This window comes from Phyllostomus discolor, chromosome 9, assembly GCF_004126475.2.
Source record: "Phyllostomus discolor isolate MPI-MPIP mPhyDis1 chromosome 9, mPhyDis1.pri.v3, whole genome shotgun sequence".
In the NCBI taxonomy this organism is placed as follows: Eukaryota; Metazoa; Chordata; class Mammalia; order Chiroptera; family Phyllostomidae; genus Phyllostomus; species Phyllostomus discolor.
The window spans coordinates 54,310,212-54,334,011 of record NC_040911.2 but is presented as its reverse complement, the minus strand read 5'-3'; the positions used below and the strand labels follow the sequence as shown (position 1 = coordinate 54,334,011).

The 23,800-nt window shown below is 44.8% G+C and overlaps 1 protein-coding gene and 1 long non-coding RNA gene across 4 annotated transcripts in view; one reads left to right on the top strand and one right to left on the bottom strand.

Annotated features, from left to right (window-relative positions):
- CFAP100 (cilia and flagella associated protein 100) overlaps positions 1–23,800 on the bottom strand; it is a 50,676-nt gene that overhangs the window by 11,926 nt on the left and 14,950 nt on the right. Inside the window, exons 2-12 of one of the 3 annotated variants that reach the window (XM_036009385.1) lie at positions 21,513–21,590; positions 15,235–15,335; positions 14,784–14,976; positions 12,633–12,700; positions 12,388–12,551; positions 12,054–12,134; positions 11,399–11,586; positions 11,031–11,063; positions 10,833–10,953; positions 3,618–3,666; positions 3,360–3,511 (exon numbers count right to left, since the gene is read on the bottom strand). In XM_036009385.1, the coding sequence (XP_035865278.1) occupies positions 3,360–3,511; positions 3,618–3,666; positions 10,833–10,953; positions 11,031–11,063; positions 11,399–11,586; positions 12,054–12,134; positions 12,388–12,551; positions 12,633–12,700; positions 14,784–14,976; positions 15,235–15,335; positions 21,513–21,590 (1,228 nt within the window). The remainder of the gene's footprint in view (positions 1–3,359; positions 3,512–3,617; positions 3,667–10,832; positions 10,954–11,030; positions 11,064–11,398; positions 11,587–12,053; positions 12,135–12,387; positions 12,552–12,632; positions 12,701–14,783; positions 14,977–15,234; positions 15,336–21,512; positions 21,591–23,800) is intronic. The other 2 variants (XM_036009386.1, XM_036009387.1) reach the window with 2 other exon arrangements.
- Positions 964–6,137, top strand: LOC118496746. The gene is made up of 2 exons (XR_004899306.1): positions 964–2,329; positions 3,383–6,137. It is a non-coding gene; the product is annotated as an uncharacterized LOC118496746 (long non-coding RNA).

Here is a 23,800-nt window from a genome sequence, read left to right as displayed (position 1 = left end):
AGAAGTTTTTAATTTTAATGAAGTCCAGCTTATCAATTCTTTCTTGAGTGAATTTTTGCTTTGGTGATATATCTAAAAAGTCAACACCACACCTGAAGTCATCTAGATTTTCTCCTATGTTATCTTTTATTAGGAATTTTATAGTTTTGCATTTCACATGTAGGTCTATGATCCATTTGGGTTTTTTTTTTAAGATTTTATTTGTTTTTAGAGAAAGGGGAAGGGAGGGAGAAAGAGAGGGTGAGAAACATCAATGTGAGAGAGAAATATTGATTGGATGCCTATAGTATGTGCCCTGACTGAGAACTGAACCAGCGACCCTTGGCTTTGCAGGATGATGCTCAACCAACTGAGCCACACCATTCAGGGCTTGAGTTAGTTTTGTGCAGGATTTAAGGTTTATGCCTAGATTTATTTACTTATTTATTTATTTATTTTGCATATGGATGTCCAGTTGTTCCAGCAGTATTTCTTGAAAAGGTTTTCATTATACAGGTTTCCCCTGTTATCTGAAAGTAGAGCATCCCTGTGAAACCTTTTGTAAGCTAAAATAGCACAAAGCAGAGTATCCTGCTTTTGCAAACTTACGAGTATGCAAACTTTTAAAAGTTTGCATTATACCACTTCACTTTTATGAAAGATCTACATTAGTATGGTAACAGCTTTATTCATAAAAGTGAAAATCCTCTTTAGATTTCTTTCAGATAAAACAGGTAATAATGTAGGCCTTTCATAAAAGCAAAGTGGTATAACTTAACTTGTGGAAAGCAGGCATACCTATATTACCTTTGCTCCTTTGTCAAAAATCAGTTGACTATATTTGTGTGAGTCTCTTTCTGAGCTTCTGTGCTGCTCCACTGATCTATTTATCTATTCTTTTTACCAATACTACACATCTTGATTACTGTAGCTTTATAATAAGTCTTCGAGTTGCATAGTGTCAGTCCTCCAACTTTGTTGTTCTTCTTCCATAAGTACAGTGTTGGTTTTTCTGGGTTTTCTGTTTCTCCATATAAATTTTAAAATAATTTTGCTGATATCTACAAAATAACTTGCTGGGATGTTGACTGGAAATGTATAGATCAACTTGGAAAGAACTGATATCTTGACAATATTAAGTCTTCCTATCCATGAACATGGAATAGCTCTTTATATATTTAGTTCTTTCATTTCATTCATTGAAATTTTATAGTTTTCCTCATATAGATCTTATACATTTTTGTTAGATTTATACCTAATTATTTCATTTTCTGGGGTGCTAATGTAAATGGTATTTTGTTTTCAACTTCAAATCCCACTTTTTCATTGCTGATATATAGGAAAATGATTGACTTTTGTATATTAACTTTGGGTTCTATAATCTTGCTGCAGTGGCCTAGTAGTTTTAGGAAGGGCTTTTTTGTTGTTGATTCTTTCAGATTTTCTATAGACAATCATGTCATATACAAACAAAGACAACTTTATTTCTTCCTTCTCAATCTGTATACCTTTTACTTCATTTACTTGTCTTATTGCATTAGCTAGGACTCCCAGTATTATGTTGAAAAGGTATGAAGAGAAAGGACATCCTTTCCTTGTTTCTGATCTTAGAAGGAAAGCTTTAAGTATGTTATTAACTGTAAGGTTTTTTTTAAGAAGTCCTTTATCATGTTCAGGCAGTTCCCCTCTAATCCTAATTTACTAAGAGTTTTTATTATGAGTGATTAAATTTTATCAAATGCTGTTTCTGCATCTATTGATAGATCATGTGATTTTTGTTAGCTTGTTGATTGCTTTTTAAATTGGTTTTCATATGCAGAAGCAGCTTAGCACATCTGGGGGGAATCTCACTTGGTCATGGTATATAATTCTTTTCATATATTGTTGAATTCAATATTTTGTTGAGGATTTTCACATCTATGTTCATGTGAGATACTGGTCTATAGTTTTCTTATAATATTTTTGTTTGGTTTTGGTACTAAGGTAATACTGGTCACATAAAATGAGTTAGGAAGATTCTGTTGTATTCTGTTGTCTAGGAGAGATTATACAGAATTGGTATAATTTGTTCCTTAAATGTTTGGTAGAATTCATCTGTTTTGGAAGGTTATTAATTATTGATTCAACTTCTTCAATAAATAGGCCCATTAGGATGGTTTACTTGTATTTTTTGTTTGTTTGCTTTTAGTTTTTTTCCTGAATAAAGGTAGTTGAGTTCATGGAAATTAAATGTATATGGGCTGTGACTTCCCTGGAAATAAAGTGTTGGTGCTTTAGTATGGTTCAGATGCTGGGGTGGCTCAGCTGGCTTAAGCCCAGTTACTGGACAGTACCTCCAGGATTCTATGAGGTTTGTGTATGCATGTGTGTGTCCCCTTACCAGGTTCTTGGAATCTGGTAGGCTACCTGCCTCTCCCCAGTTCATCTCTGTGTGTGTCTCTGCTACCTCCCAGCTTTCTAGAAAACAAAATCTTGCCTGAGAGCTGGTGGTTTCACATGACTCTGGAGATTCCCAGCAGGAAACTCTCCATGGCAGGACAGGGGCCAATAAGGCATGAGTATTCAGGAACATATTTCCCCTGTGGGACATTGAATCCTTGGGCTGGCTCCCATCTCAAGGCCTTTGCACTTACTTTCCCTCTGCCTGGCATCCTCTTCCTAGACCACTGTTTGGCTTCCCATCACCCAGGAAGTGCCTGTCTCAAATGACATCTTCCCCTAGAAGCCTCCGCTGCCCTCATCAATCTGTGCCACTCTCCACTTTAGCCCCCTTCTCATATAATTCTTTTAATTTTCCTTCTACCATGTGTCAGTATCTACTAGTGAAATATATGGGTCTGTCTGTTGTTTGTCTGCTTCCATGGAATGTCAGCTCCATGAGTCAGGGCCTTCTTACTTTATCCTTGGAGGGCCTAGACTCAGGCTTGACCCAGCATAGGTGCTCAGTGTGTATTTGGGAGTGAGTTCCTTGCTCCCAACAGGCCTCACCTAGTGCCCCAGCCTGACTCTGCCCAACCCACCTCTCCTTGGCCTGGCATCAGCAGAATGTACCTGGGGCGAAAGGTCCTTAGGATGCCCTCCTCTGGCTTCAGACTGCTCCAGGGTGGTGATGGACCAGTCTGGTGTGGCCCCACCCATATGATATGACCTTCTCCCAGAACACTCCCTGCCCAATAGGGTACATCTCACCAGAGCCAGGCACAGCCTTCAAATAGAGCTTTCCCAAAAACAGAAGTCAGGGAAGGGCCAGGGCTATGGATGGGTAGGGTGTGAGGGTGGCACATTTCAGTCCCACTCCCAGTGACTGTGGGGGTTCCAAGATGAGAGTCAGTGACAGAACTCACCCTTCACTGGCTTGGGCGACCCCACTTGAGACTTACATACGGATCTGGGTGTTTTTCAGGGTGAAGCTGAGCTCCTCCAAGGTCTCCTCCATCTCCTGTGTGTTCTGGATCAATGAGAGATTCTGCTCTTCCAGCTTTGTGAAGACATCCAGGAGTTGCTGGGGCTCTGTGAAGTACAGCTCCAGTTCCTGCAACAAGTTGTGTGTGTGTGTGTGTGAGTGTGTGTGTGTGTGTGTGTGTAAGAGTCAGAGGGCACCAGCTCCCTCAGGCCTTGCCAGGAATGGGGCCACCGACCTCACAATCACTGTCTGGGTCCTCTTGCACAGGGAGGGCAGAGCTGGACCTGTGGAGAGATGTGGGTTCAGGGCACCAGGTCCCAGCCTGTGATATACTCCACCCCAGGGGTATAGAATCCTGGCATTTTCACAGCATTTCTCCACCCTCAAACCCCTTGTCCTCCTTGTCCATTGCACAGGTTGCCCAGGTGGTGGCATCAGCTTCCTCTTGGTTCCTCAACTGTCACACAGCAACCAGGTAGATAGTTTTAAATTCAACTAACTCATCGCACTCGTTAGAATAAAGGTTGGCCTCCACCTGGGAGCTGTGGGGACCTTGCTGCCCTCCCTACCCTTGCCTCCCCCACTGCCCAAGGTTACTCTGCTCCTGCCGTGCAAGCTCCATAGCTGTCTCTCCAGGAGCCAACCCTGCCTCAAGGCCTTGACACCTGCGGCTCCCACTGTGGAGACTGCCCCTCTCCATTTGCCATTCTTTTTTAAAAGCCACTTTCAGGTCCTCTTGTGCCCATCTCTCTTATTTAGGTATGTTCTTGACTTGTCCTTGATGGCCCTCATAGCTGTCCTGTGACACAGTTGCCTTCAACCAACCCTGAGCACTCCGCAGGGGCAGAGACCATCCTGGGCCAGCCCACATAAGTGCGGGAAAGGCTGTGCAGGCTTAGAGCCCTCAGTGTGGGTCCCTGGAAGGCTCTGCTGGATGGGGGCCCAATCTTGCCTGACGTCTTTCATCACCCATTCTCACCTGCTGCAGCCTTGGCCCCCACCCAGGATTACAGGTTCTGCTGGCTGAAGAATGGCCAGAGGAAACTGGGCTGAGATCTGAGAGACTCCAGGCCCTGACCTGCCTACAGTGGAGAGGTGAAAACTGCAGGGCCTTGTGGGAGAGGATACTAAGCACTCTCTGGGCCTGCCCCTCACATCGTGTATACATCAATGCCCATTTGGCAAATGAGGAACATGCAGCTCTGAGATCTAGTCACCTGCCCAAGGTCACCTGCAGGACATTGTTGGCACATAAGGTATGTTTTTAAGAATCTGGACACAATGTAGGCAACCTCTACTGGCATGCTATATTAAATACCTTTTAGAGCTGAATAAAATACTAGAAAAACTCATAAAAAAGGGACACAGCCTGGGGTGTGGATGGGACTTTAGTGTCCACTCAACCTCTTGGCTAAACACCTTGTGAATCATACCCTGCCCAACTGTAGACAGAGGCCTGGTTACATGGCTAATAGATGGAGAGGCCCAGATGCAAACCCAGGACAGAGTGATCCCACACCTCTATTCTCAGGGACTCTCCCAACACAAGACCTTACAGTGGTAGCTCTAGGGCTGAGGGGTAACCTAGGCAGAGGAAACATGCATGCATGTCTAACCTCTTGGAGCCTCCATCCAAAACAGAACTGGAAATAGCAGCTCCTACTGGCAGGGGTTGCAGGGATCAGAGTAAATAAACCATGGTATGTGCCTGGCCCACAAATGGTGGCTACTCGTCTCCATAAGGCATGACCATGATTCATAAAGATGAACATGAGCTTGCAAATTGGTAGCACTTGGGTCACCTTCCAGCTGGAGAGGTATCAGTTTGGGATATGGGAGATTGAGTGTAGAGAATATCTAAGGGGGGAATGCCCATGGGGGCCTGGAGCTCAGCAAACAGTGGGAGGCAGAACCATGGGAGGGGTGGCCAATCCACTGTAAAGAAGAGAGGACAGAGAACAGGGTACATAAAGGGATGAGCAGAAGATACAGACCCTGAGAAGCACAGTGAAGAGGAGGTTCTTGAGCTCTTGGGCTACCCATTCTCCCTATCCTCACTACCACCACCCTCATCCAAGCTGATAAACCATGAAGCTTCCAGAAGAAAGCATAGAAGACTATTTTAGTGACTTTGGGGTTGGCAGAGGTTTCTTAAGTAGGACACAAAATGCACCAATCATAAAAGCAAAGATTGGTAAACTGGACTCAAAAGATAACATTAAGAGTAATAAGAGAGACTAGACGAAGATACTTACACTAGACTTACTACATAAAGGACTGGCATGCAGAATATACAAAGTAATAGAAAACCAGAAGAGAAAGGCCAGCAGTCCAATAAAAATGTACAAAAATTGAACACATACTTCACAAAGGAGGATATCTGAATAGCTATTGTATTTCTCCTCATGAAAATGTCATTAAAATCAAGATATATCACCTCACCCCTGTATTAACTCTATCTTTGATTTTCTGTATTCTGATATTTTGACATCTGAGGCCATGCTGACTGGAGGGATGAACACCCTTGAATGTGCTTTTCAAATGCAAAGCAACCGATCCAGTGCTCCTGTCCCAAGCTCTCACACTGGAGGCATTATTTCCCTGCTTCATTACCAGGGCCAAGTACCAGACAATCAGGGGTAGCCAGTGTGTCCCAGAGGCCTGAATTTATTCAAACCAGCCAATTTAAATCCACTTAACCTGCCTCACCTATTCCCTCCTGCAGAAACCACAGTAACGGCTCCTATTCACAGTTGCTCTCCTTCCTTTGCCTCCTGACCACCCTGGTGCTTCCCGAGGTGGCTCTCGGGGCATGGCATGCCTCCTTCTCTGGGGACTGTGAAAAACAAACTGTCTTTACAAAGGTAGTCATCTGATCTACTGGCCTTATGGAACCTCAAATTTCCTCTCAATATACTCTATTGCAAACAAACCCTGCTAGAATAATCAGAGGGACTGACAATACAATTTGATGAGGAAGCGGGGAAGCTGGAACTCTCACGCATGCAGATAGAAGCTACTAAAGCTAAGCATATGCCCACCCTATGAACCAATAATTCCACCCTTATTTCCATAGAAATAATGCTCATGCATAAAATAGTGCTCAGATAGAGAAGTACAAGAATGTGTATAAGTAGTTTTAATCAAAATAGCCAAGGATTGGTGATAACCAAAATGACCACCAATAGGAGAGTGGACCAAGACAGCAGGGCTTTTTTGCCCCATAGTGGGATACAAAACAGGTGTGAAGAGCAGCCTGTGGCTGCACAAAGCTAGGCAAGTGTGAAGTGAAAAGAGACAGACCCAGAGGGCAGTGGTGGTGGTGTAAGTCCATCAAGTTCAAGAACAAGGGAAAGTGACCCAGAGTGATTGAGATCACAACTGGTTAATTTCTGGTGTGGGAGAGGGCAACATGGTGTTTTGGACATTGGGATTGTTTTCTATCTGGATCTGGGTATGGTGATGTGGGTATATGTTTATGTAAAAAGCCAAATGTTCACTTAAGATTTGTTCATTTTGTGATGTCAATAGCTCTTCAATATAAAAGAAAAAAAAGTAAAAAAAAACTAAATATGATCATATCACTGTTTCACAGAAACTTCCTGGCCTTTGCAGGCCCTGGACCCAAGGTTGGACTATGGAGCCCAGGGTTCCAACTCTATCTGGCTGCTCTGTGCCTCAGTTTCCTCACTTGTCATATGGGTGGCCCTCCAGAAGGTACTAGAGTTTGGAGTGGCTGAGCTGGAGGAATACAGGATGAGGGCACCTGGGGGAGGGGTGGTGAAGGATGGGGAAGTGTGAGGATAGGCAGGGACTGGCTGGGGAGGGAGGAGGTTGGGGGTAGGGTAGGAGGAGATCTGTCCTGTGGTCACTGGTCATTGATGGACAGGACAGTGGGAAGGTATCCATGAGGTGTCTGAGGTGCTTGGCAGTGCCAGAGGTGGGACCTGGGAGCTGGAGGAACTACATACAAGACAAGAGTCCCTGGAGCTGGACCTTACCCAGGAAGCCTGGCCTTCAGCTAGAGCCTCCTAGATGACTGACAAAGCTGTCAGACACTGGCATAATTCTACATGATTAGCAGATCCAGCTTTGAGCCCCTGTGATGATTTTATATGTCAACTTGGCTAGGACAAACATTATTCTAGATGTGTCTGTGGAGGTGTTTTTTAAGATAAGATTAATAATTTTTTGTAACCTTTAAATTGTCTAAATCAATACATTTCTGTATTTTTAAAATATAGTTTATTGATTATGCTATTACAGTTGTCCCATTTCTCCCCTTCACTCCCCTCTACCCTGCACACCCCCTCCCACCCACATTCCCTTCCTTTAGTTCATGTCCATGTGTCATAACTTCTTTAGCTTCTATATTTCCCATATTATTCTTACCCTCCCCCTGTCTATTTTCTACCTACCATCTATGCTACTTATTCCCTGTACCTTTTCCCCCCTCTCTCCTCCTTCCACTCCCCTGTTGATAACCCTCCATGTGATCTCCATTTCTGTGGTTCTGTTCCTGTTCCTGTTCTGGTGGTTTGCTTAGTTTGCTTTAGTTTTATGTGTGGTTGTTAATAATTGTGAATTTGCTGTCATTTTACTATACATGTTTTTTATCTTCTTTTTCTAGGATAAGTCCCTTTAACATTTCATATAATAGGGGCTTGGTGATAATGAACTCCTTTAACTTGACCTTATCTGAGAGGCAATTGATCTGCCCTTACATTCTAAATGAAAACTTTGCTGGATAGAGCAATCTTGGATGTAGGTCCTTGCCTTTCATGAGTTGGAATACTTCTTTCCAGCCCCTTCTAGCTTGTAAGGTCTCTTTTGAGAAATCAGATGACAGTTTTATGGGCACTCCTTTGTAAGTAACTGTCTCCTTATCTCTTGCTGCTTTTAAGATTCCTTATCTTCAATCTTGGCTAATGTAATTATGATGTGCCTTGGTGTGTTACTCCTAGGGTCCAACTTCTTTGGGACTCTCTGAGCTTCCTGGACTTCCTGGAAGTCTATTTCCTTTGCCAGATTGGGGAAGTTCTCCTTTATTTATTCAAATAACTTTTCCACTTGTTGCTCTTCCTCTTCTCCTTCTGGTACCCCTATAATTTGGATTTGGAACGTTTAAAGATGTCCTGGAGGTTCCTAAGCCTCTCCTCACTTTTTTGAGTTCTTGTTTCTTCATTCTATTCTGTTTGTTTCTTTCTTCCTTCTGGTCCACTCCATTGATTTGGGTCCCTGTTTCCTTCCCATCACTATTGGTTCCCTGTACATTTTCGTTTATTTCACTTAGCATAGCCTTCATTTTTTCATCTAATTTGCGACCAAATTCCACCAGCTCTGTGAGCATCCTGATCTCTAGTGCTTTGAATTGTGCATCTGATAGGTTGGCTATCTCTTCATCACTTAACTGTATTTTTTCTGGAGCTTTAATCTTTCATTTGGGCCGTTTGTTTTGTCTTGACATGCCTGTTACATATGAGGGACAGAGCCTTAGGTGTTCACCAGGGTGGGGCAACCCAGTTGCTGAGTTGTGATGCAGTATGTCGGGGGTGGGGGGCTCCAAGAGGGAACAATGGCGCTTGCTCTGCTCTCTGCTGGCTTTCAGTCACTTCTGCCGTTTGGTTGTCGGACTTCCATACAGTTCAATTTTCTGTCAGTACTAGTTGTTTTTTTGTTTCTAAATTTCTGTTGGCCTTATTTTGGTTGTGCGAGGAGGCAGTGTGTCTACCTATGCCTCCATCTTGGCCAGAAGTTCCATTTCTGTATTTTTTTTATCAGTATTAGCAAAAATAATGTTTTGTATGTTTTTGTGTATGTTTTATAATTTAATTTTTATTTTTTCCATTACCCGTTAGTCCCCTTACACCCTACTCCCTCCAGCAATCACTACTGTTGTCCATGTCCATGAGTCCTTTTTGCTTTTTGTTCAATCCCTCCATCTCCTCATCTCCCCCATCCCCAGCTGTCATCCTGCTCTCCATCGTTAAATCAGTAGATTGAGTAAAGCAGCTAACCCTCTATGATATAGGTGAGCCTCACCCAGTCAGTTGAGGGCTTCAATAGAGGAAGACTGACCTTCTCCAAAAAAGAGAGGATTCTGTCAGACTATTGCCTTTGGACTTAAGTGATAGCAGCAGCTCTGCTTCCTTAGGTTTGCACCCTGCTGGCCTGCCTGCAGAATGTTGTCTTGCCAACCCCTCAATCACATCAACCAATTAAATTCTCTCTCTTTCTTTTCCCTGGATATAAACCTGCCAGCCACCTGTCCTGGCTCACCACATGGTTCTCCTCATCACTCTGGCCCAAGGTGGTCCAGAGTCCGTGGGAGAGGGGAGCATCCTGGCAGTGGCCCTGGCACTAGGAAGGCAAATGCCAGTTAGCCATTTGATGCTGTAGTCAGTGCCCGACCCCAAAATTCATCTTGTGAATTTTATTCCAGCCAGCATCAAGATGTCAGGAGCAAGACAAGCCATCAGGGAAGCTTGAACCCTGGCTAAAAAGGACTGCCTTTGGATCCACCCTGGCAATATTGCTAATGGAGAAATAGTGATATGTGTAGGTCAGCTCCCTTTTCAAAGGAAGGGTGGGCATAAGACAATCTCCTTTGCTTGTGTTTAGGTTGAGTCATAAGGACATACCAGTACTCTTTTGACCTACATATGGTTCAGTGTACTATTTGCTTGAAAATGGCTGAAAAGATATGCAGGAAATAATAAAATTCATTGAAGCACTGCTTGTGGCTTCCTGGGCCAATAGCCTAGAAGGAGGTACACAGGGACCTGTCTAAGCTTTTACACCGTCTATAGAGTTGTAACGTTTGTGAATGTTTCATTGAGAGAGCAGTGACTGGGTGCTCCAGCAACTAAACATATGCCCATCCTATGAACCAGGTGGGGTGAGTGGAGGGCAGCTCTGGCCTTGGAGGTAAAGGAGTGGAGGAACAGATTAGCACTGGACCATGGATCTGTTTGGGGTTTCTGTTTTCTCTCATTGTGTTTTTTGGAAAATTTATAAGTAACCACCATACTTAAATCTGGGTGATTTTATAATGTCTAGACTTCTGGCTTCTCTTGACCAGCTCTGGAGCTCTGGCCCCTGGGCCAGTACTCCCTGGTGACAGAGTGCTGGCAGGAGGTATGTGCCATCCTGTCTGTCCACCTGGCTGCCTTCATCTGTTCATACCTGACTAGTCTACTAGCACCTGAGTAGGCCACCCCAGGCTTAAGTTTACTGAATCAAGCAGAAATAAACCTTTCTTGAGAAACCTCTTGACTTTCCAACTGAAGTCAGACTGTACTCATATACCTTCTAGTATGGGAACAGCCCCTCCTCACACTCTTCCCCTCAAGGAGTCTGGGCCCATCCTGGGTACTCCTGGCCCGGAACCATTGGGGAGTATCCCACCCCAGGCCCCAGCCACCTTTGCAGCTCTCCCAAGCTCACTCACCCTTTGGGGTCCAGCCCAACACTGGGCTGACTCTCCTGCTGGATGCTCATGGCGCTGGTCAGGATCTGCCCTGCCTGTGCCACCTGCAGCAGTTTCCAGGGCTTCCTTGGGCCTTGCCCCTCTGGAGGAATCAGAGGAATAATTTCTATGGGCTCCCAACCCAGGGTGGGGGCCCTCCAGCCTGGGGCAGCCACATACCTCTGGAGCCTGTCTTGCCCTTGATCCCTGGTCCTACAGGAAGCAAGGGAGGGGTCCCAGATGGCCTTGGCTAGAATCAGGCCAGCAGCAACACTGCTTGGGGGCACAAGGTTCCCCAGGGTCCCTCGGTGGCAGAAGAAAAGAGGTGCATAGGAGGAAAGTCCCTGGGGTTTGAGTTGAGATTCAGTCCCACTTCCCAAAGTAGGTGCTTAGGTTGAGCCACCAGTGGCTAAGAGGAGGCTGCTGCCCTAACTGGAGCTCTGTAAGGTATGGAAGGGGCCAAGTCCATGGCCTGTACACCTCCAAGGCCTCTGCTGGCTGGACACAGGGTGTAGGTGGACCCAGGGACCTGTATTCTCTTCTGCTACCTTTGTCCCCTTGTGTGAAGAATAGAGTGTTCTCTTTGGGGGCCTCAGCAACCTCGAACTCCTCAGCCTGTTTGAGAGCCAAGTGCTTCTTCTCTTGTTCTTCCAACCACTCCTTGGGTGACAGTTTATACAGGAAATCCTTGTAGACCTTGTAATGTTGCAGAGTGTCTTCAAATTTGGAGATTTCGCTAAACCGGGGGAAGGGACAGGTGAGGTCACACTCTACCTGGAATCCCCCAATCCCCCGCCCCGAGGGGACCCAGTGCACTCTGGCCAAGAAAGACAGCCACAGACACACTGGTGCCAAGGAGAGTGCCCCCACCCTGCTGGGACCGATGTCGGTTATGCTTCCAACAGAGTGACAGTCCTCAGGGACTCTCTCTGCCCCTCTCAGGGTGGGAGCCTGGGGTTCTCGGAGGCATGTGAGCCCTGTGTCTCGGTGGTGTGGCCTTGGGAAAGTCACTGAACTTCTCCTGGCCTGTCACCTCATCTGTAAGATGGACAGCAGCCTACAGGGCTTCAGAGTCCTGACATGTTTAGGGTTCAGTGTTAAAATGATGAGGTTTGTGTTGTGGGGGATCTCTTTGGCTAGGGGAGAAGTGGTAGAGGAAAATGTAGGCAGGCCAACCCAGGCCCAGTTTGCCTCTGACCTCACCTTTTGATGTTCATGATCTGAGTGGTCAAATCTCGGATTTCAGTGATCTTCTCCATCTTCACTTTGGTCTCCTTCTCTGCTCTGGAGGTTGAGATAGGGGCAGAGAGACAATCTCAGACATTAAAGAGAGGCATCCACACTGCCCTCAGGCAGAGCTGGAAGTGGGGGGACTACCCAGGGGCTGGGTTGGGGTCAGGATTGAGGTGGGGGCAGGGGTAGGGGTAGAAACGGGAGCTGGGGCTGGGTCCCAGCTAGGTTAGGTTGGTGTGCACAAGCCCAGGGGACCCTGGGGGGATGGTGCATGGCCAGCCAGCTCCTCTGGCCACAGGCTCACGCTCTCAAGGCTTGCACTGAGCTGCGGTCATTCTCCCTGAGGAACTCATCGAACAAGGCTGAATCCTTCTCCAGGGACTTCTCAGCCCGCTCCAGCTCTGCCTCCTCCTTAGTTGCCAGCATCTCCAGCCGCTGGATCTCACTCCGCTTCATATCTAGGGCATACTGAGGGCCACCAGAGCAAGAATCATGCTCCTCACTGGGACAGCCCACCAGGGTCCCCTTCACGTGAACAGATGGGCCTACCTGGATGAGGAACATTTGCCGTTTCTGGTTGATGTACTTGTTTATGTTATCAGATTCCCCTTTCTTTTCTGCAATGAGAGAAGGGAGGCATCTAGAGGGGTGGGGTGGGCAATGGGAGACAGACCCAGGTTCTCAGCTGTAGATGGTAGGTAGCCAAAAGAGGGGAGCCAGTCAGCTGCAAGGTCCAGGTTATTACAGGGACCATGGGAGAACAAGCCCTTTCTCCAGCAAAAGGAGAGAAGGCTTTGTTGACATATCTCCATGCCTGGAGATGGGTCCAGGTGGGAGAGCCTCTCTTGCACTCCTCTTACCTGGAATGAGACTCTGGACACCCTTGCCCTAGAAGTCTTACCCAGCTGGACTTCATTAAAAAAGTCCTATTAGCCCTGGCTGGCATAGCTCAGTGGAGTAAGTGCGGGCTGCGAACCAGTGTTGCAGGTTCGATTCCCAGTCAGGGTACATGCCTGAGTTGCAGGCTGACCCCCAGCAACCACACATTGATGTTTGTCTCTATCTCCCTCCCTTCCCTCTCTGAAAATAAATAAATAAAATCTTGTTTAAAAAAAAAAAAAAGGCCTATTGCCCAGGACCAGAGAAAAATGGAGCAGCATGAGCTCTATTTGGGGTACCCTAAGTCCCCAGGGCCCAATTTGGGCAGCAGCTAAGTCTACACAGCCAAGGTTTAAGACAGGTGGGAGGACGTTAAGGTGAGCATCTGGATGACCTTTCAGAGTATAAGCAGAGAGGCAGTACAATGGGTCCAAGGGCTGTGGGAACCTCTTTCCTTGGCCATTCTGGAAAGGAAGACCTAGATACTCCCCAACTTTGGAGACCCCAGGGACTATGGGAAAGACTGCGGGACCATGTGGCTGTCTTGCCTCTCAAATCTTCTCCTTTCCAGAAGAAGCTAGTGTAGTGCAGCAGTCCTATTTTAAGTCTAGATGCCTGGCAGTGAGCCCACTAGGTCACGGTCTCCCTGGTCTACCCTGGGGAAGTCTTTGCCCTTAAGGAAACCCAGCTTTCCCTTGGAGGCCAAAACTGGACCACTGATGAATCTGTGTCTAAACCCACTGGGTCCAACCTTCCCTATTAAGGTGCCATCTGCCTCTCCTAGGTCTTAGGAATGGAGGGTAGAGACAGAAAGGAAACACATGCTCTACTGCTTCCCCCATGCAGAACTTGGCACACAATTGTCAAAGCAAGGTTAGGGCTTCCTACCTCAAAGAACAAGCTATGGGTGTCAGGGTGGAGGCTGGGAGTTTCCTTACATTGATACATCCAGTACACTTGTAGTCACTGGGGGTTCCAGGACTCTCTGATCCCAAGCTACTTTTTTCTAGTTTAGTGACATACTTTATATCATCTGAAAACACATGCATTTTTATTACTTAAGATTTCCTACTGGGTCACAAAAATAACAGCATATGCACACACAGTTCTTTCTCATTATATGCAATGTCTGGTGACATTGAATCCCACAACCATGAGATGGCTACAGTCATTAGCCAGGAGAGGAAACTGCCCTGCCATGCAAAGACATTAGCTGACTCGCTCAACATGGTGCAGCCATTAAATGCTTAGCTGAGATCTGGCCCCAGGCAATTTAGTTCTATATTGACTCTTTATCTCTACGTTAAGTGCATATACATAAATCTTTGTCTGAGGACATGTTTTCTATTGCTTTTTTTTTTGTAGTAGTAGTAGTAATAGTAGAGAGAGAGGAAGGCAGAAAAGGAGACTGAGAGAAAAACATTGATGTGATTGTGAGAGACAAATGTCCATTGGCTGCCTCCCATATTGCCCTGACCTGGGATCTAACCTGCCACCCAGGTATGTGCCCTGACTGGGAATAGAACTCACAACATTTTGCTGTATGGAAGGATGCTCTGACTAACTGAGCCACCCAGCCAGGGCAAGATGCCTATATTTTATACAGCCTGCATTCACTGTGCATAGTCAACACTCAGAATGCATGCAATACTGGGATTGAAAGGGTTTAGACTTGCACTCCAGCTGGAGTTGATCGTTCTGACCCTGGACAAAGAAGATCCTTCTTTCCCATTACACTGAAGTCCTGCCTCTCCAAGTGCTTTTAAAGCACTGCCCTCTCAGGTGGCTCAGATCCCATGTTGGTAAGGAAGGAGGTCCCACCTCTGGTCACCGAGAGCTTCCAGGCTGTGTGGTAGCGGAAGGCACGCAGCTGCTCGGCCTCTGCACGTGCCTCCTGGTCCTCTGTCTCGTCCTCCATCTGCAGCTCCCGCCGCAAACTGTTGTGCTTGGCTGACACTTTGGATGAGTATGTCATCTTCTCATGCACCCGCAACACCTTCTTCTGCTGCCGCTCCTGTGGGGCAGGTCAGGCGGGTCTCTCAAGGCCAGCCTGCACCCAACCCCCACCCAGCCACTCTCCATCCTGTCCCACCCTGCCTGGGTCTCCTCCCCTCTGTGTTGCCTGGTCCCAGGGTAGCATGGACTTGAGGTCATGCGCACTTAGCTTGGGCAGGCTTCGGGGTGCGAAAGGAGGAAAGTGCTCTTCGGAAATGTGACTGCTGCATGTGAAGGGAAGAGCGAACTGGGGCAGACCTTGGTCCTGGATACTCACTGAGTGAGACTTACTCCTCTCCTGATCTCTGAGCAGGAAGAAATCCACGTCCCCAGACATGTGGAAAGGATTAGCTGAACTGTTGGAAACAATCTCAGACTCTGTGGAAAGATATACCTCATTGGAGAGACAAACCAGCTCTTCCAAGCTGAGGTCTGTGCCCTTGGGGTCCTGGTGCCCTCCTAGCCCAGCACAGCAAACTTGAATGAAAGCACCTGCAAATGACAAATGTTCTCTTGGGTCCATTTGTGCCTAAAATCCACCCCTGGACCTTCCAGCGTCCTAAACTCACCTGTCTGGTTTAACCTAGTTGGAGTTGGACATCTGTCCCTGACTTCTCAAAGACACCTTGTGAACACAGCCCCTCCTGTCTCAGATATCTGCTAAATCCTTGGCCCTCTGTCCTCTGCCATTTAAAGTCTCAGTGGGGGATGTGGGTAGGTGGGGTTGGGCAAAAGGGGATGGAAAGATATTTTGCTTTGGGTGATGGGTGCGTGATGCAGTGTGCAAATGACATTTTGTTGAGATGTTTTGTGAACCAATGTCACTCCAATAACTTCAATTAAAAAAAAAATAAAGTCTCAGGAACCCCTACTCTGTAGAGGAAGGAAGCAAGAGCTTGCTGACTCCAGAGCTGAGGTGCTTGCCTGCAAGTGGGGAGGAGGCACTAAATGTGAATATGCCTTGTTTTTGCAGGAGTCTCCACCAGCCTCCCAAGGAAGGACTGGGCTTGGGGGTGGGTGACAGCAATGTGCCTGAGGCCTGGGGAGGCAGTACAAGAATTTGAGATGTAGGGACTACCAAGGACCCCAATTCTGCTACTCCCCCAACCTCAGGGCTTGGGGAGAGGTTCCCACAGCTCAGGTATCAGGGAAGACTGAAGCCAAAAGGCACCAAACAAAGGGCTCAAAAATATGGTTGCTTCCTCCCACTACCCTTGTTCTAAAAGAAACAAGATTCTTGGGAAACAGTGAAACAAAACAAAAAATTCTTGAAAGAATGTGAAAAAAGAAAAAAGTATTGGCTTTGAATCATCTGCTGGTAACATTTTTGAGGGTATTTTCTTCTAGTACTTTTCAACACACCTTTTAAATAATTGCATATATTCCATAAAAAACACTTTACCATCATCGGTTCCCTCTGAAATGACTAATTCCTTTTGGACCTTGTAAGCAAACATTAAGAGCTACAGTGACACACAATGTCATCAGGGTGCATTCAGCACTCGGATATCCTAAGGACATTGCCAACTACTACTGACTGGTTTTTGGTAGCTAATTTTCCAAAGTGAGACTAGAGGCCAAGGGCTGTGGGCAGCCTTCTAGATGTCTGTCTCACAAGCCAAAAGAGGGCACTGTTAAAGGGATTCAAAGTTATGATAGTCTCAAGATACTTATTAATTACCAAGGGAAAAGGAGCTTTACAGTGGAGAAGTCTGGTAGGCTCCTTGTCACTCAAGCAACCAAGGTGAACATTGGTGAGAGAAAAGTTGGCACTCTCTCCAAAGGGAACCCAGGACATCACTCAGACATTCCTGCCCAGGATGCTTCCTTTTCAGTCTGTCCTGAGGAGGGATCAGAAAAGCCCAAAGTCATAGGCATTCTACAACATCTTTGTACTATTCTTTCACCTTTTCTATAAGACTTAAACCCTGTCAAAACACAAGTTTAAAAAAATTAGGCTCAGAATGAGAAGAATAAAGGTTATCTGTTCCTTGGCCCAACTGCTGGGAGGAAGTTGGAAGGAAGGGCCTCCAGGCAGTTCTTGACCTGGCTGGTGAGGAGCGAGCAGAGCCTGCACTGTGGCAGGAGATGGCCCACAACAGGGAGGGACACAGGAGCAGTGCTGGCCTGAGGCCCATCAGGGACCTCTGAATAGGAGGGCCAGAGATGGGACAAAGGCTCATGCAAGATGGGGTTGAGGAGGATCTGGGGGACAGGAGACCATTATAGGGGCTTGTGCAGGTTTGGCTTGAAGTGTGGTTCTTGTTCCATGTCTATTCATGACTTTCTTTTGTATACTGACTTTGATTCTGACAAACTCCAAAGGATACTTCCAAAGGGCCCCTCTCAACCTGAGTCATCTAGGGAGGTAGATGGAGATGGTGATCCATGTACTTGACTCCCCACACAGGAGGTCCCTCTCACCACCAGAAAAGATATAACAAATTTAGAAATGGTGGACAACTCTGCACAACAAGAAGGGGTGACATCAGGGAGCAGAAACTGATAGGGAGCTTAGAGGAAGGGAAGGCAGACAGGATAGGGTTAAGCAGAGGGAAGTGCAGTCCAATACAGCTCCAGGAGGAGGGCATAGAAGTGGAATGGCTCTTGGCAGCAGAAAGGAGTGGGAGGGGCCTGAACAGAATTGCCACTTCTCTTCCTCAGTCCACACAGTGACAGGGGAACTAAGAGTCTTTATGTCCCCACACTGGGTGGCAGCACCTCCCAGTCTCCATCAGAGAGACTCATATGATAGTTAACAAGCACTGAGCATTACCCTTGGCCAGGACGAGGACGTTACATGACTTAACTTTCATAACAACCTATGAGGTAGAAATTATTGTTACCCCTAATGAAGAAACTGAGGCACAGAGAGTTTAGAATCTCACTCAAGGCTATGTAGCTATATGCTTTGTGGAGACTGGTTCTGAAAACAGAGTTTGCATTTGCAGTTAAGTGAGTAGGGGATGTTTACTAGATAATCAGTGTATTATTGTGAAAATAAGCTCACAACCAAGAATGGCAATCATTTGAAGCAAATCATCCCAGAAGTGCAAAGTTAGTTTAACATTTATAAGCCAATCAGTGTAGTATACCCATAACAAAATGAGAAAATTATATAATCATTTCAATAGATGCAGTTACAAGTATTTCATAAAATTAAAAACTTATTTTGAATAAAAGTCTTAGCAAACTAGGAATAAAGGAGACTTCCACAGTCTGATAAAGGGAATCTCTGGGAGTGGACCCCGGAGAATTCTGTGCCTGAATCCCTAAGCCTATGGCTATATTCCCTTATATGGTAAAGGGGACTTTACAGATGTGATGAAGGACCTAGAGATGGGGAGATGATCCAGGATCATCCAGATGGGATGCCCAGTATAATCACAAGGGTTACTATCAGATGGAGGCAGCAGGTTCAGAATCAAGAGGAGGAGGTGTGATGAAAGAAACAGAGGTTGGAGTGATGTCATGGAGATTGGAAGATGCTACCTACACTGTTGGCTTTGGAGATGGAAGAAGGGGTCACAAGCCAAAGAGTGCAGACAACTGGAAAAAGCAAGAAAAGGGATTCTCCCTCAGAGCCTTCAGTAAAAATGCAGCCCTGGGACACCTTGATGCTAACCCTGTAAGGTCCCTTTCAGACTTCTGACCTCCAAAGTCGTTAGATAAGACATTTGTGTTGTTTTAAGCCACTGAATTTGTGGTAATTTGTTACAGCAGCAATAGGAAATAAATGTAGGTATATATAAGAAAGTTCTAGGTGAAATATTGAATGTTCCTTCCCACCCCAAGATCAGAAATAAAGCATGGAGGCCTATTTTTGAACTACTTTCTACTCAACATTCCAGCAAGGTTAGAAAAAACAATACAAGGTATAGGATTGGAAAGTAAGGGAAAATCATGTCTTTCAGGGTGACATAACTGTATAGCAGAAAATAAAAAATCTACAAACAAAATGTTTACAATTAGATTAATTACAATGGTTTATAAATCTTAACTGTGGAATTAAAATAAAACTTACAGAAGATACAATAAGCGGAAATCTTTATGACCTGGGTTGGGGGGTGGGGAGGTTGGTCAACAGCAGAACACAAAATGTACTAACCATGAGAAAATGTTAAATTGAACTACATTAAAGTTAGGAACTCTTGTTCACTAAAAGACACCACCAAGAGACTGAAAACACAAGCTACAGAGTGGGGGAAGGCATTTGCAAGGCCTAAAACTAGTGAATGACTTACATTCAGAATATGTGAAAAGCTCCTAGAAATCATTAAAATAAGAAGACAGACAACCCAATAGAAAAGTGGGCAGTAGACAGAAACTGGCATTTCACAACGCAGAATCATCAATGGCCCATAAACAGGTAGTCACTCTACTTGGTAACCAGGGAACATAAGATACTAATACATAGTTAAATGACCAGGTAATATTAAGTGCCAAGTGTTGGAGAGGATGTAAAACAACTGGAATTCACACCTGTTGGTAGAATTGTGAATTGGTATAATTGCCCTGGAAAACTGTCCAGCTCTATCTACTGAAGTTAAACATATGACCGGCAATTCCTCTCCTTTATAAATACCTGGAGAAATGAGTGCTCATGTCCCCAAAATAGCATGTGCAAGAATATCCATAGCACTGTTTGTGATAGCTAACAACCAGAAACAATCCAAATGTTCATCAACAACGGAGAACGGACTTCTGTTACATGTGTCTCACAGATGTGATGTTGAGTAAGGGAAGCCAGATCAAAAAAGCACAAATTGATTTCATTTATGTGAAGTTCAAGAATGAGTAAAATGATTCTGTGATAGCAGATGATTGGCCATCTTTTGGGGAAAGAGAACTTCTGAGCAGATGGAGTTGTTCTAGATGGTGAATGAAGGGTAAGATTTATTCACTTGTCAAAACTGTATACTTGAGGTTTATTCTTTTCATTATATGTGATATGTCTCAGTGAAGAAACAAAACAAATCCAAAACCAAGACCCTACACCCTTAGTTTAACAATCAGTTCAGCACAAGCACCTATAAGTAGAAGAAACTATTGGGTGAATGCCTGATGAGGATCTGTGAGGGAGGGTTAGGTGGCTACCATTTGAATTACCATTGCAGCATTGAGGCAGCTGGATGTGTGGGCTTCTTATGAAAGGTAGTAGGAAGCACATTGGCCACCTAGGAAGGAGTTGCGGACAAAATGTAACATGGATCTATCCTATGAAACATCTATTGTCCTATTTGAGGAAGTATGGGGAACAGAGAAACAGTTATAATGACAGCACCAGGAAGCAAACTCATAACCAGGGACATTCTACAGGGTAATTAACACCATTTTTCCAACAACTCAAGGCACAGAAAATGAAAGGATGTGAGGATGTGGCTGTGCTAGATTAAGAGAGATGGGAGATGTTTCTATCTCCTTTGAATCTCGATTAAAACAGATCTTGGAGGAAGACATTTCCTAGATAATTAAGTAAATCTGATGATGGTCTGGTTAACTTCATTGTGGGCTTGTAAGAAAATGTTCCTATTTTTAAAAAATTACATTGAGATATGTAGGGATGAAATGACACTTCTGGAATTAACTTTAAAATCTTTTGGCAAAAAACAAAAAGGAGAAAAGGGATAGATGAAGCAAATGTGGCAAAAGCTTGTCTACTGTCCAATCTGGTACTAGGCGTGTCAGTTCATGTGAGTTCACTGGACTTTAGTCTCTACTTCTGGGCAGGTTTGGATTTTAATCAAAAGACAGAGGAAATGAGGGGTGGAGTAGGCTGAGAGGAGGGAGCTTGGCCTGTGAAGGACAGGCACAGGGAACATGGTCATATCTGCACACCTCCACAGAAGGACCAGACAGCCCTGTAAGCCCAGGAGTGTTGGGGGTGGTTAGGGGCAATGCAGAAACTAGGAGGAAGTCCAGTAAGCCAGGATGTGGAGTGACAGAACAGGGAATCAGATGATGAGGTGCATGCAGCTAGCTGCCTACCCTTCTTTCTCCTAACAGGTGGCTGTCACATGCCTAGCTGAAAAGCTACACTTCTCAGCCTCTCTTGCAGACATTGGTGACCCTGTGACAAATAAAATGTAGTCAGAAATCACTGGGTGGAGTTTATGGAAAGGATATTTTGTGAGGCACGTGGACAGTTTGCTCTTCTCTTTGGTCCTTCTCCCTGTCTGGAATGAGATGTGATGGCTGGAGCTGCAGCAGCCATTTTGTGACCATGTGATAACCTTGCATTTAAAAGCCCTACAGTTAAAGATAGTAGAAGAGAAAGACTTAGGATATGGTCACCTGGATAATTTTGTAGAATTGCTATTGGTAGAGCCTCATGGAGTCATGGACTGCCTCCCACACTTCCCATTATTGGAAGAAACATATTCTGGTTTGTTTATGTTCCTGTTATTTCAGGTTTCAGTAACCCATTTTCTAATGAAAACAGAAGCATTTCTTTCTGCCTTTCACACTGGAGACTAGGTCTTAGGGCATCTGGAACTGAGAGAGAAAGTGAAAGTCCCCACCACCTGGGACTTCAGCTCCATGCTCTTTAGGTACCTTTGCCTTTTTTCCTCTGCTTCTTTTTTTCTTCCGTAATTGTGGGAGAACAGTTGTCTGAGGATTCCAGGCTGTTCTCTGTGGAGACACAAAGTGAGGGCCACAGAAAATGACATATTTTGTGATAGCTGTGAAGGCAGCATGAAGCTGGGGAGAGTCTCAGACACACTATAGGGCTCCAGCCCCAGTGCTCTCACCTGCTTGCTGAGGGGATTTGGCGAGTCACTCAGCTTCTCTGAACCTTAGTTTCCACATTTGAGATAATCATGCTGACTTTGCCAGGAAATTGCAAGAATTGTGCAAGAAAATGGCCACAAAATTTCCTAGCACACATGCCCTGCACCCAGATGATTTTTTTATGCCTTCCCCTTCTTTCCCCTTATATCCTTTAATTTATTCCTGAAGAGCAGCACAGGATTATACAGGAAGGTCATGGACCCTAAGCTTCTTCTTCCTGTCCTACCAGCATTTTGCTACCAACTTCCCAGGTTCTTCCATCAGAGTTGGACCCACAGACTCAGAGATTTCCATTTCCTTGTTCTCTCTTCAACTGATACCCACGGAGAAGCAGGCATTTGGCCCCATGTTTCTCCAACTCCAACTCAGGAATCTTTTGTAGCTTGGAGATCCCAGTATATGCCAGCCCAGGAAGGCAGCCAGCTTAGAGGGCACATGGGGTGGGGACTGCTGGAGAGCATGGAGGTGTGCTTTGGTGGAAAGTTCAGGGAGCTGGTCCTCTTGGGCCAGTGTGGGGGAGGATGACCTGGGATGATGAAGGAAAAGTGAGGATCTGGAAGCTGGGGGGTATACTTCCAAAGGCCAGGCCCTGATCAGATGGGTCATAGGGTATGGGAAGACAGGAAAAGAAGATTATTGTGGGACTGGCAGAAAGTACCTGGGGCTGAAAACAAATGCCTCCAGGACTAAGCAGTATATATAGTGGTAAAAGGAAAGGAGGCTGTAGGGAATGGTGAAGCCTGTGAAGAACTCAGGGGTACAGGTTGCTGAATCTTTATTATTTTCTGCCTTTCTTAGTGACTATTTGATTAAATTTCCAGAAAGTAAACTTTATTTAACCACATCATAAAAATCAGAAGATACCACTGTAATTTAAATAGGCCCAAAACAAAAACAAAAATCTTAATGAAGTTTAATTTTTCTTAATTGAAAAAGCAATTGCACACACATAGCAAGTTTTTCTAACAATGCAGCTTTGATGTATTGACATGATGAAGATTGATATGATGTATTTCTATGATGATAAGTCCTTACCTGAAACCCTTACTAACAGATTTTTGTTTCTCTACTCAGAGGTATTTTATGAATGAACTTACTTAAATATTACTTGCTTCTTCACTAAAAATACATCTGCTTATATGCTAAGACATTGAGGATATCATATGAAGTGAAAAAAATCAGTCACAAAGGGGCAAATAATGTATGACTCCACTTATATAAGTTCCCTAGAGGAGTCAAATTCATAGAGACAGAAAGTAGAATAGTGGGTGCCAGGGGCTGGGGAAAGGGGAAGGGAGAGGGAGTTAATGTTTAATGGGTACAGAGGCAAGATAAAGAGAGTTCTGGAGACAGATGGTGGTGATGGTTACACAACAATGTGAACATACTTAATGTCATTGAACTGAACATGTGAAAATGCTTTGAATGCTTAAAAATAAAAATGCTTAAACTTTATGTGTATTTTACCACAATTTTAATAAATTAAAAAAAATACATCTGCTCAAGCACAAGCCTCATTGTTACTTGATAAGCCCCCTAGTGGACTCTGAGGTTATTTCCAAACTTCTGCAATGGTCACTCTCCCTCACCAGGCTGAGCTGGACTATTTCCCACACATCTAGACCTTTGCCAATGTCATAAAATTGACACTCTCAGTTTTAATTTGCACTTTTCAATTTCTAATGCGATTGTGTTGTTTTTTCAGGTGTTAATTATCCATTTGCTTCTCTCTTTCTGTTAATATCTTTTGCCAACTTTTCTGCTGGGATTTGTAGTTTTTAAATGATTCTTGAGAATTTTTATCTATTAAAGGACAGTAGCTCACTTGTTTGTCAGAGCTGCTGAAAATATTTTTCCTTTAGATGATTTGTCAATTATCTTTGGACTATTTATCATATCTTTTCTTCACAGGACATTTTAATGTTTGCTTCGTGAAATGCTTTAGGGTTTTGTGTCTTGCTTAAAAAGGCATTCTGAATCTGAAGGTAAAATACATTATAAAATATTCCTGTGTTTTTTCTAGTGCTTTAACAAATTGAAAAATTTTTAAT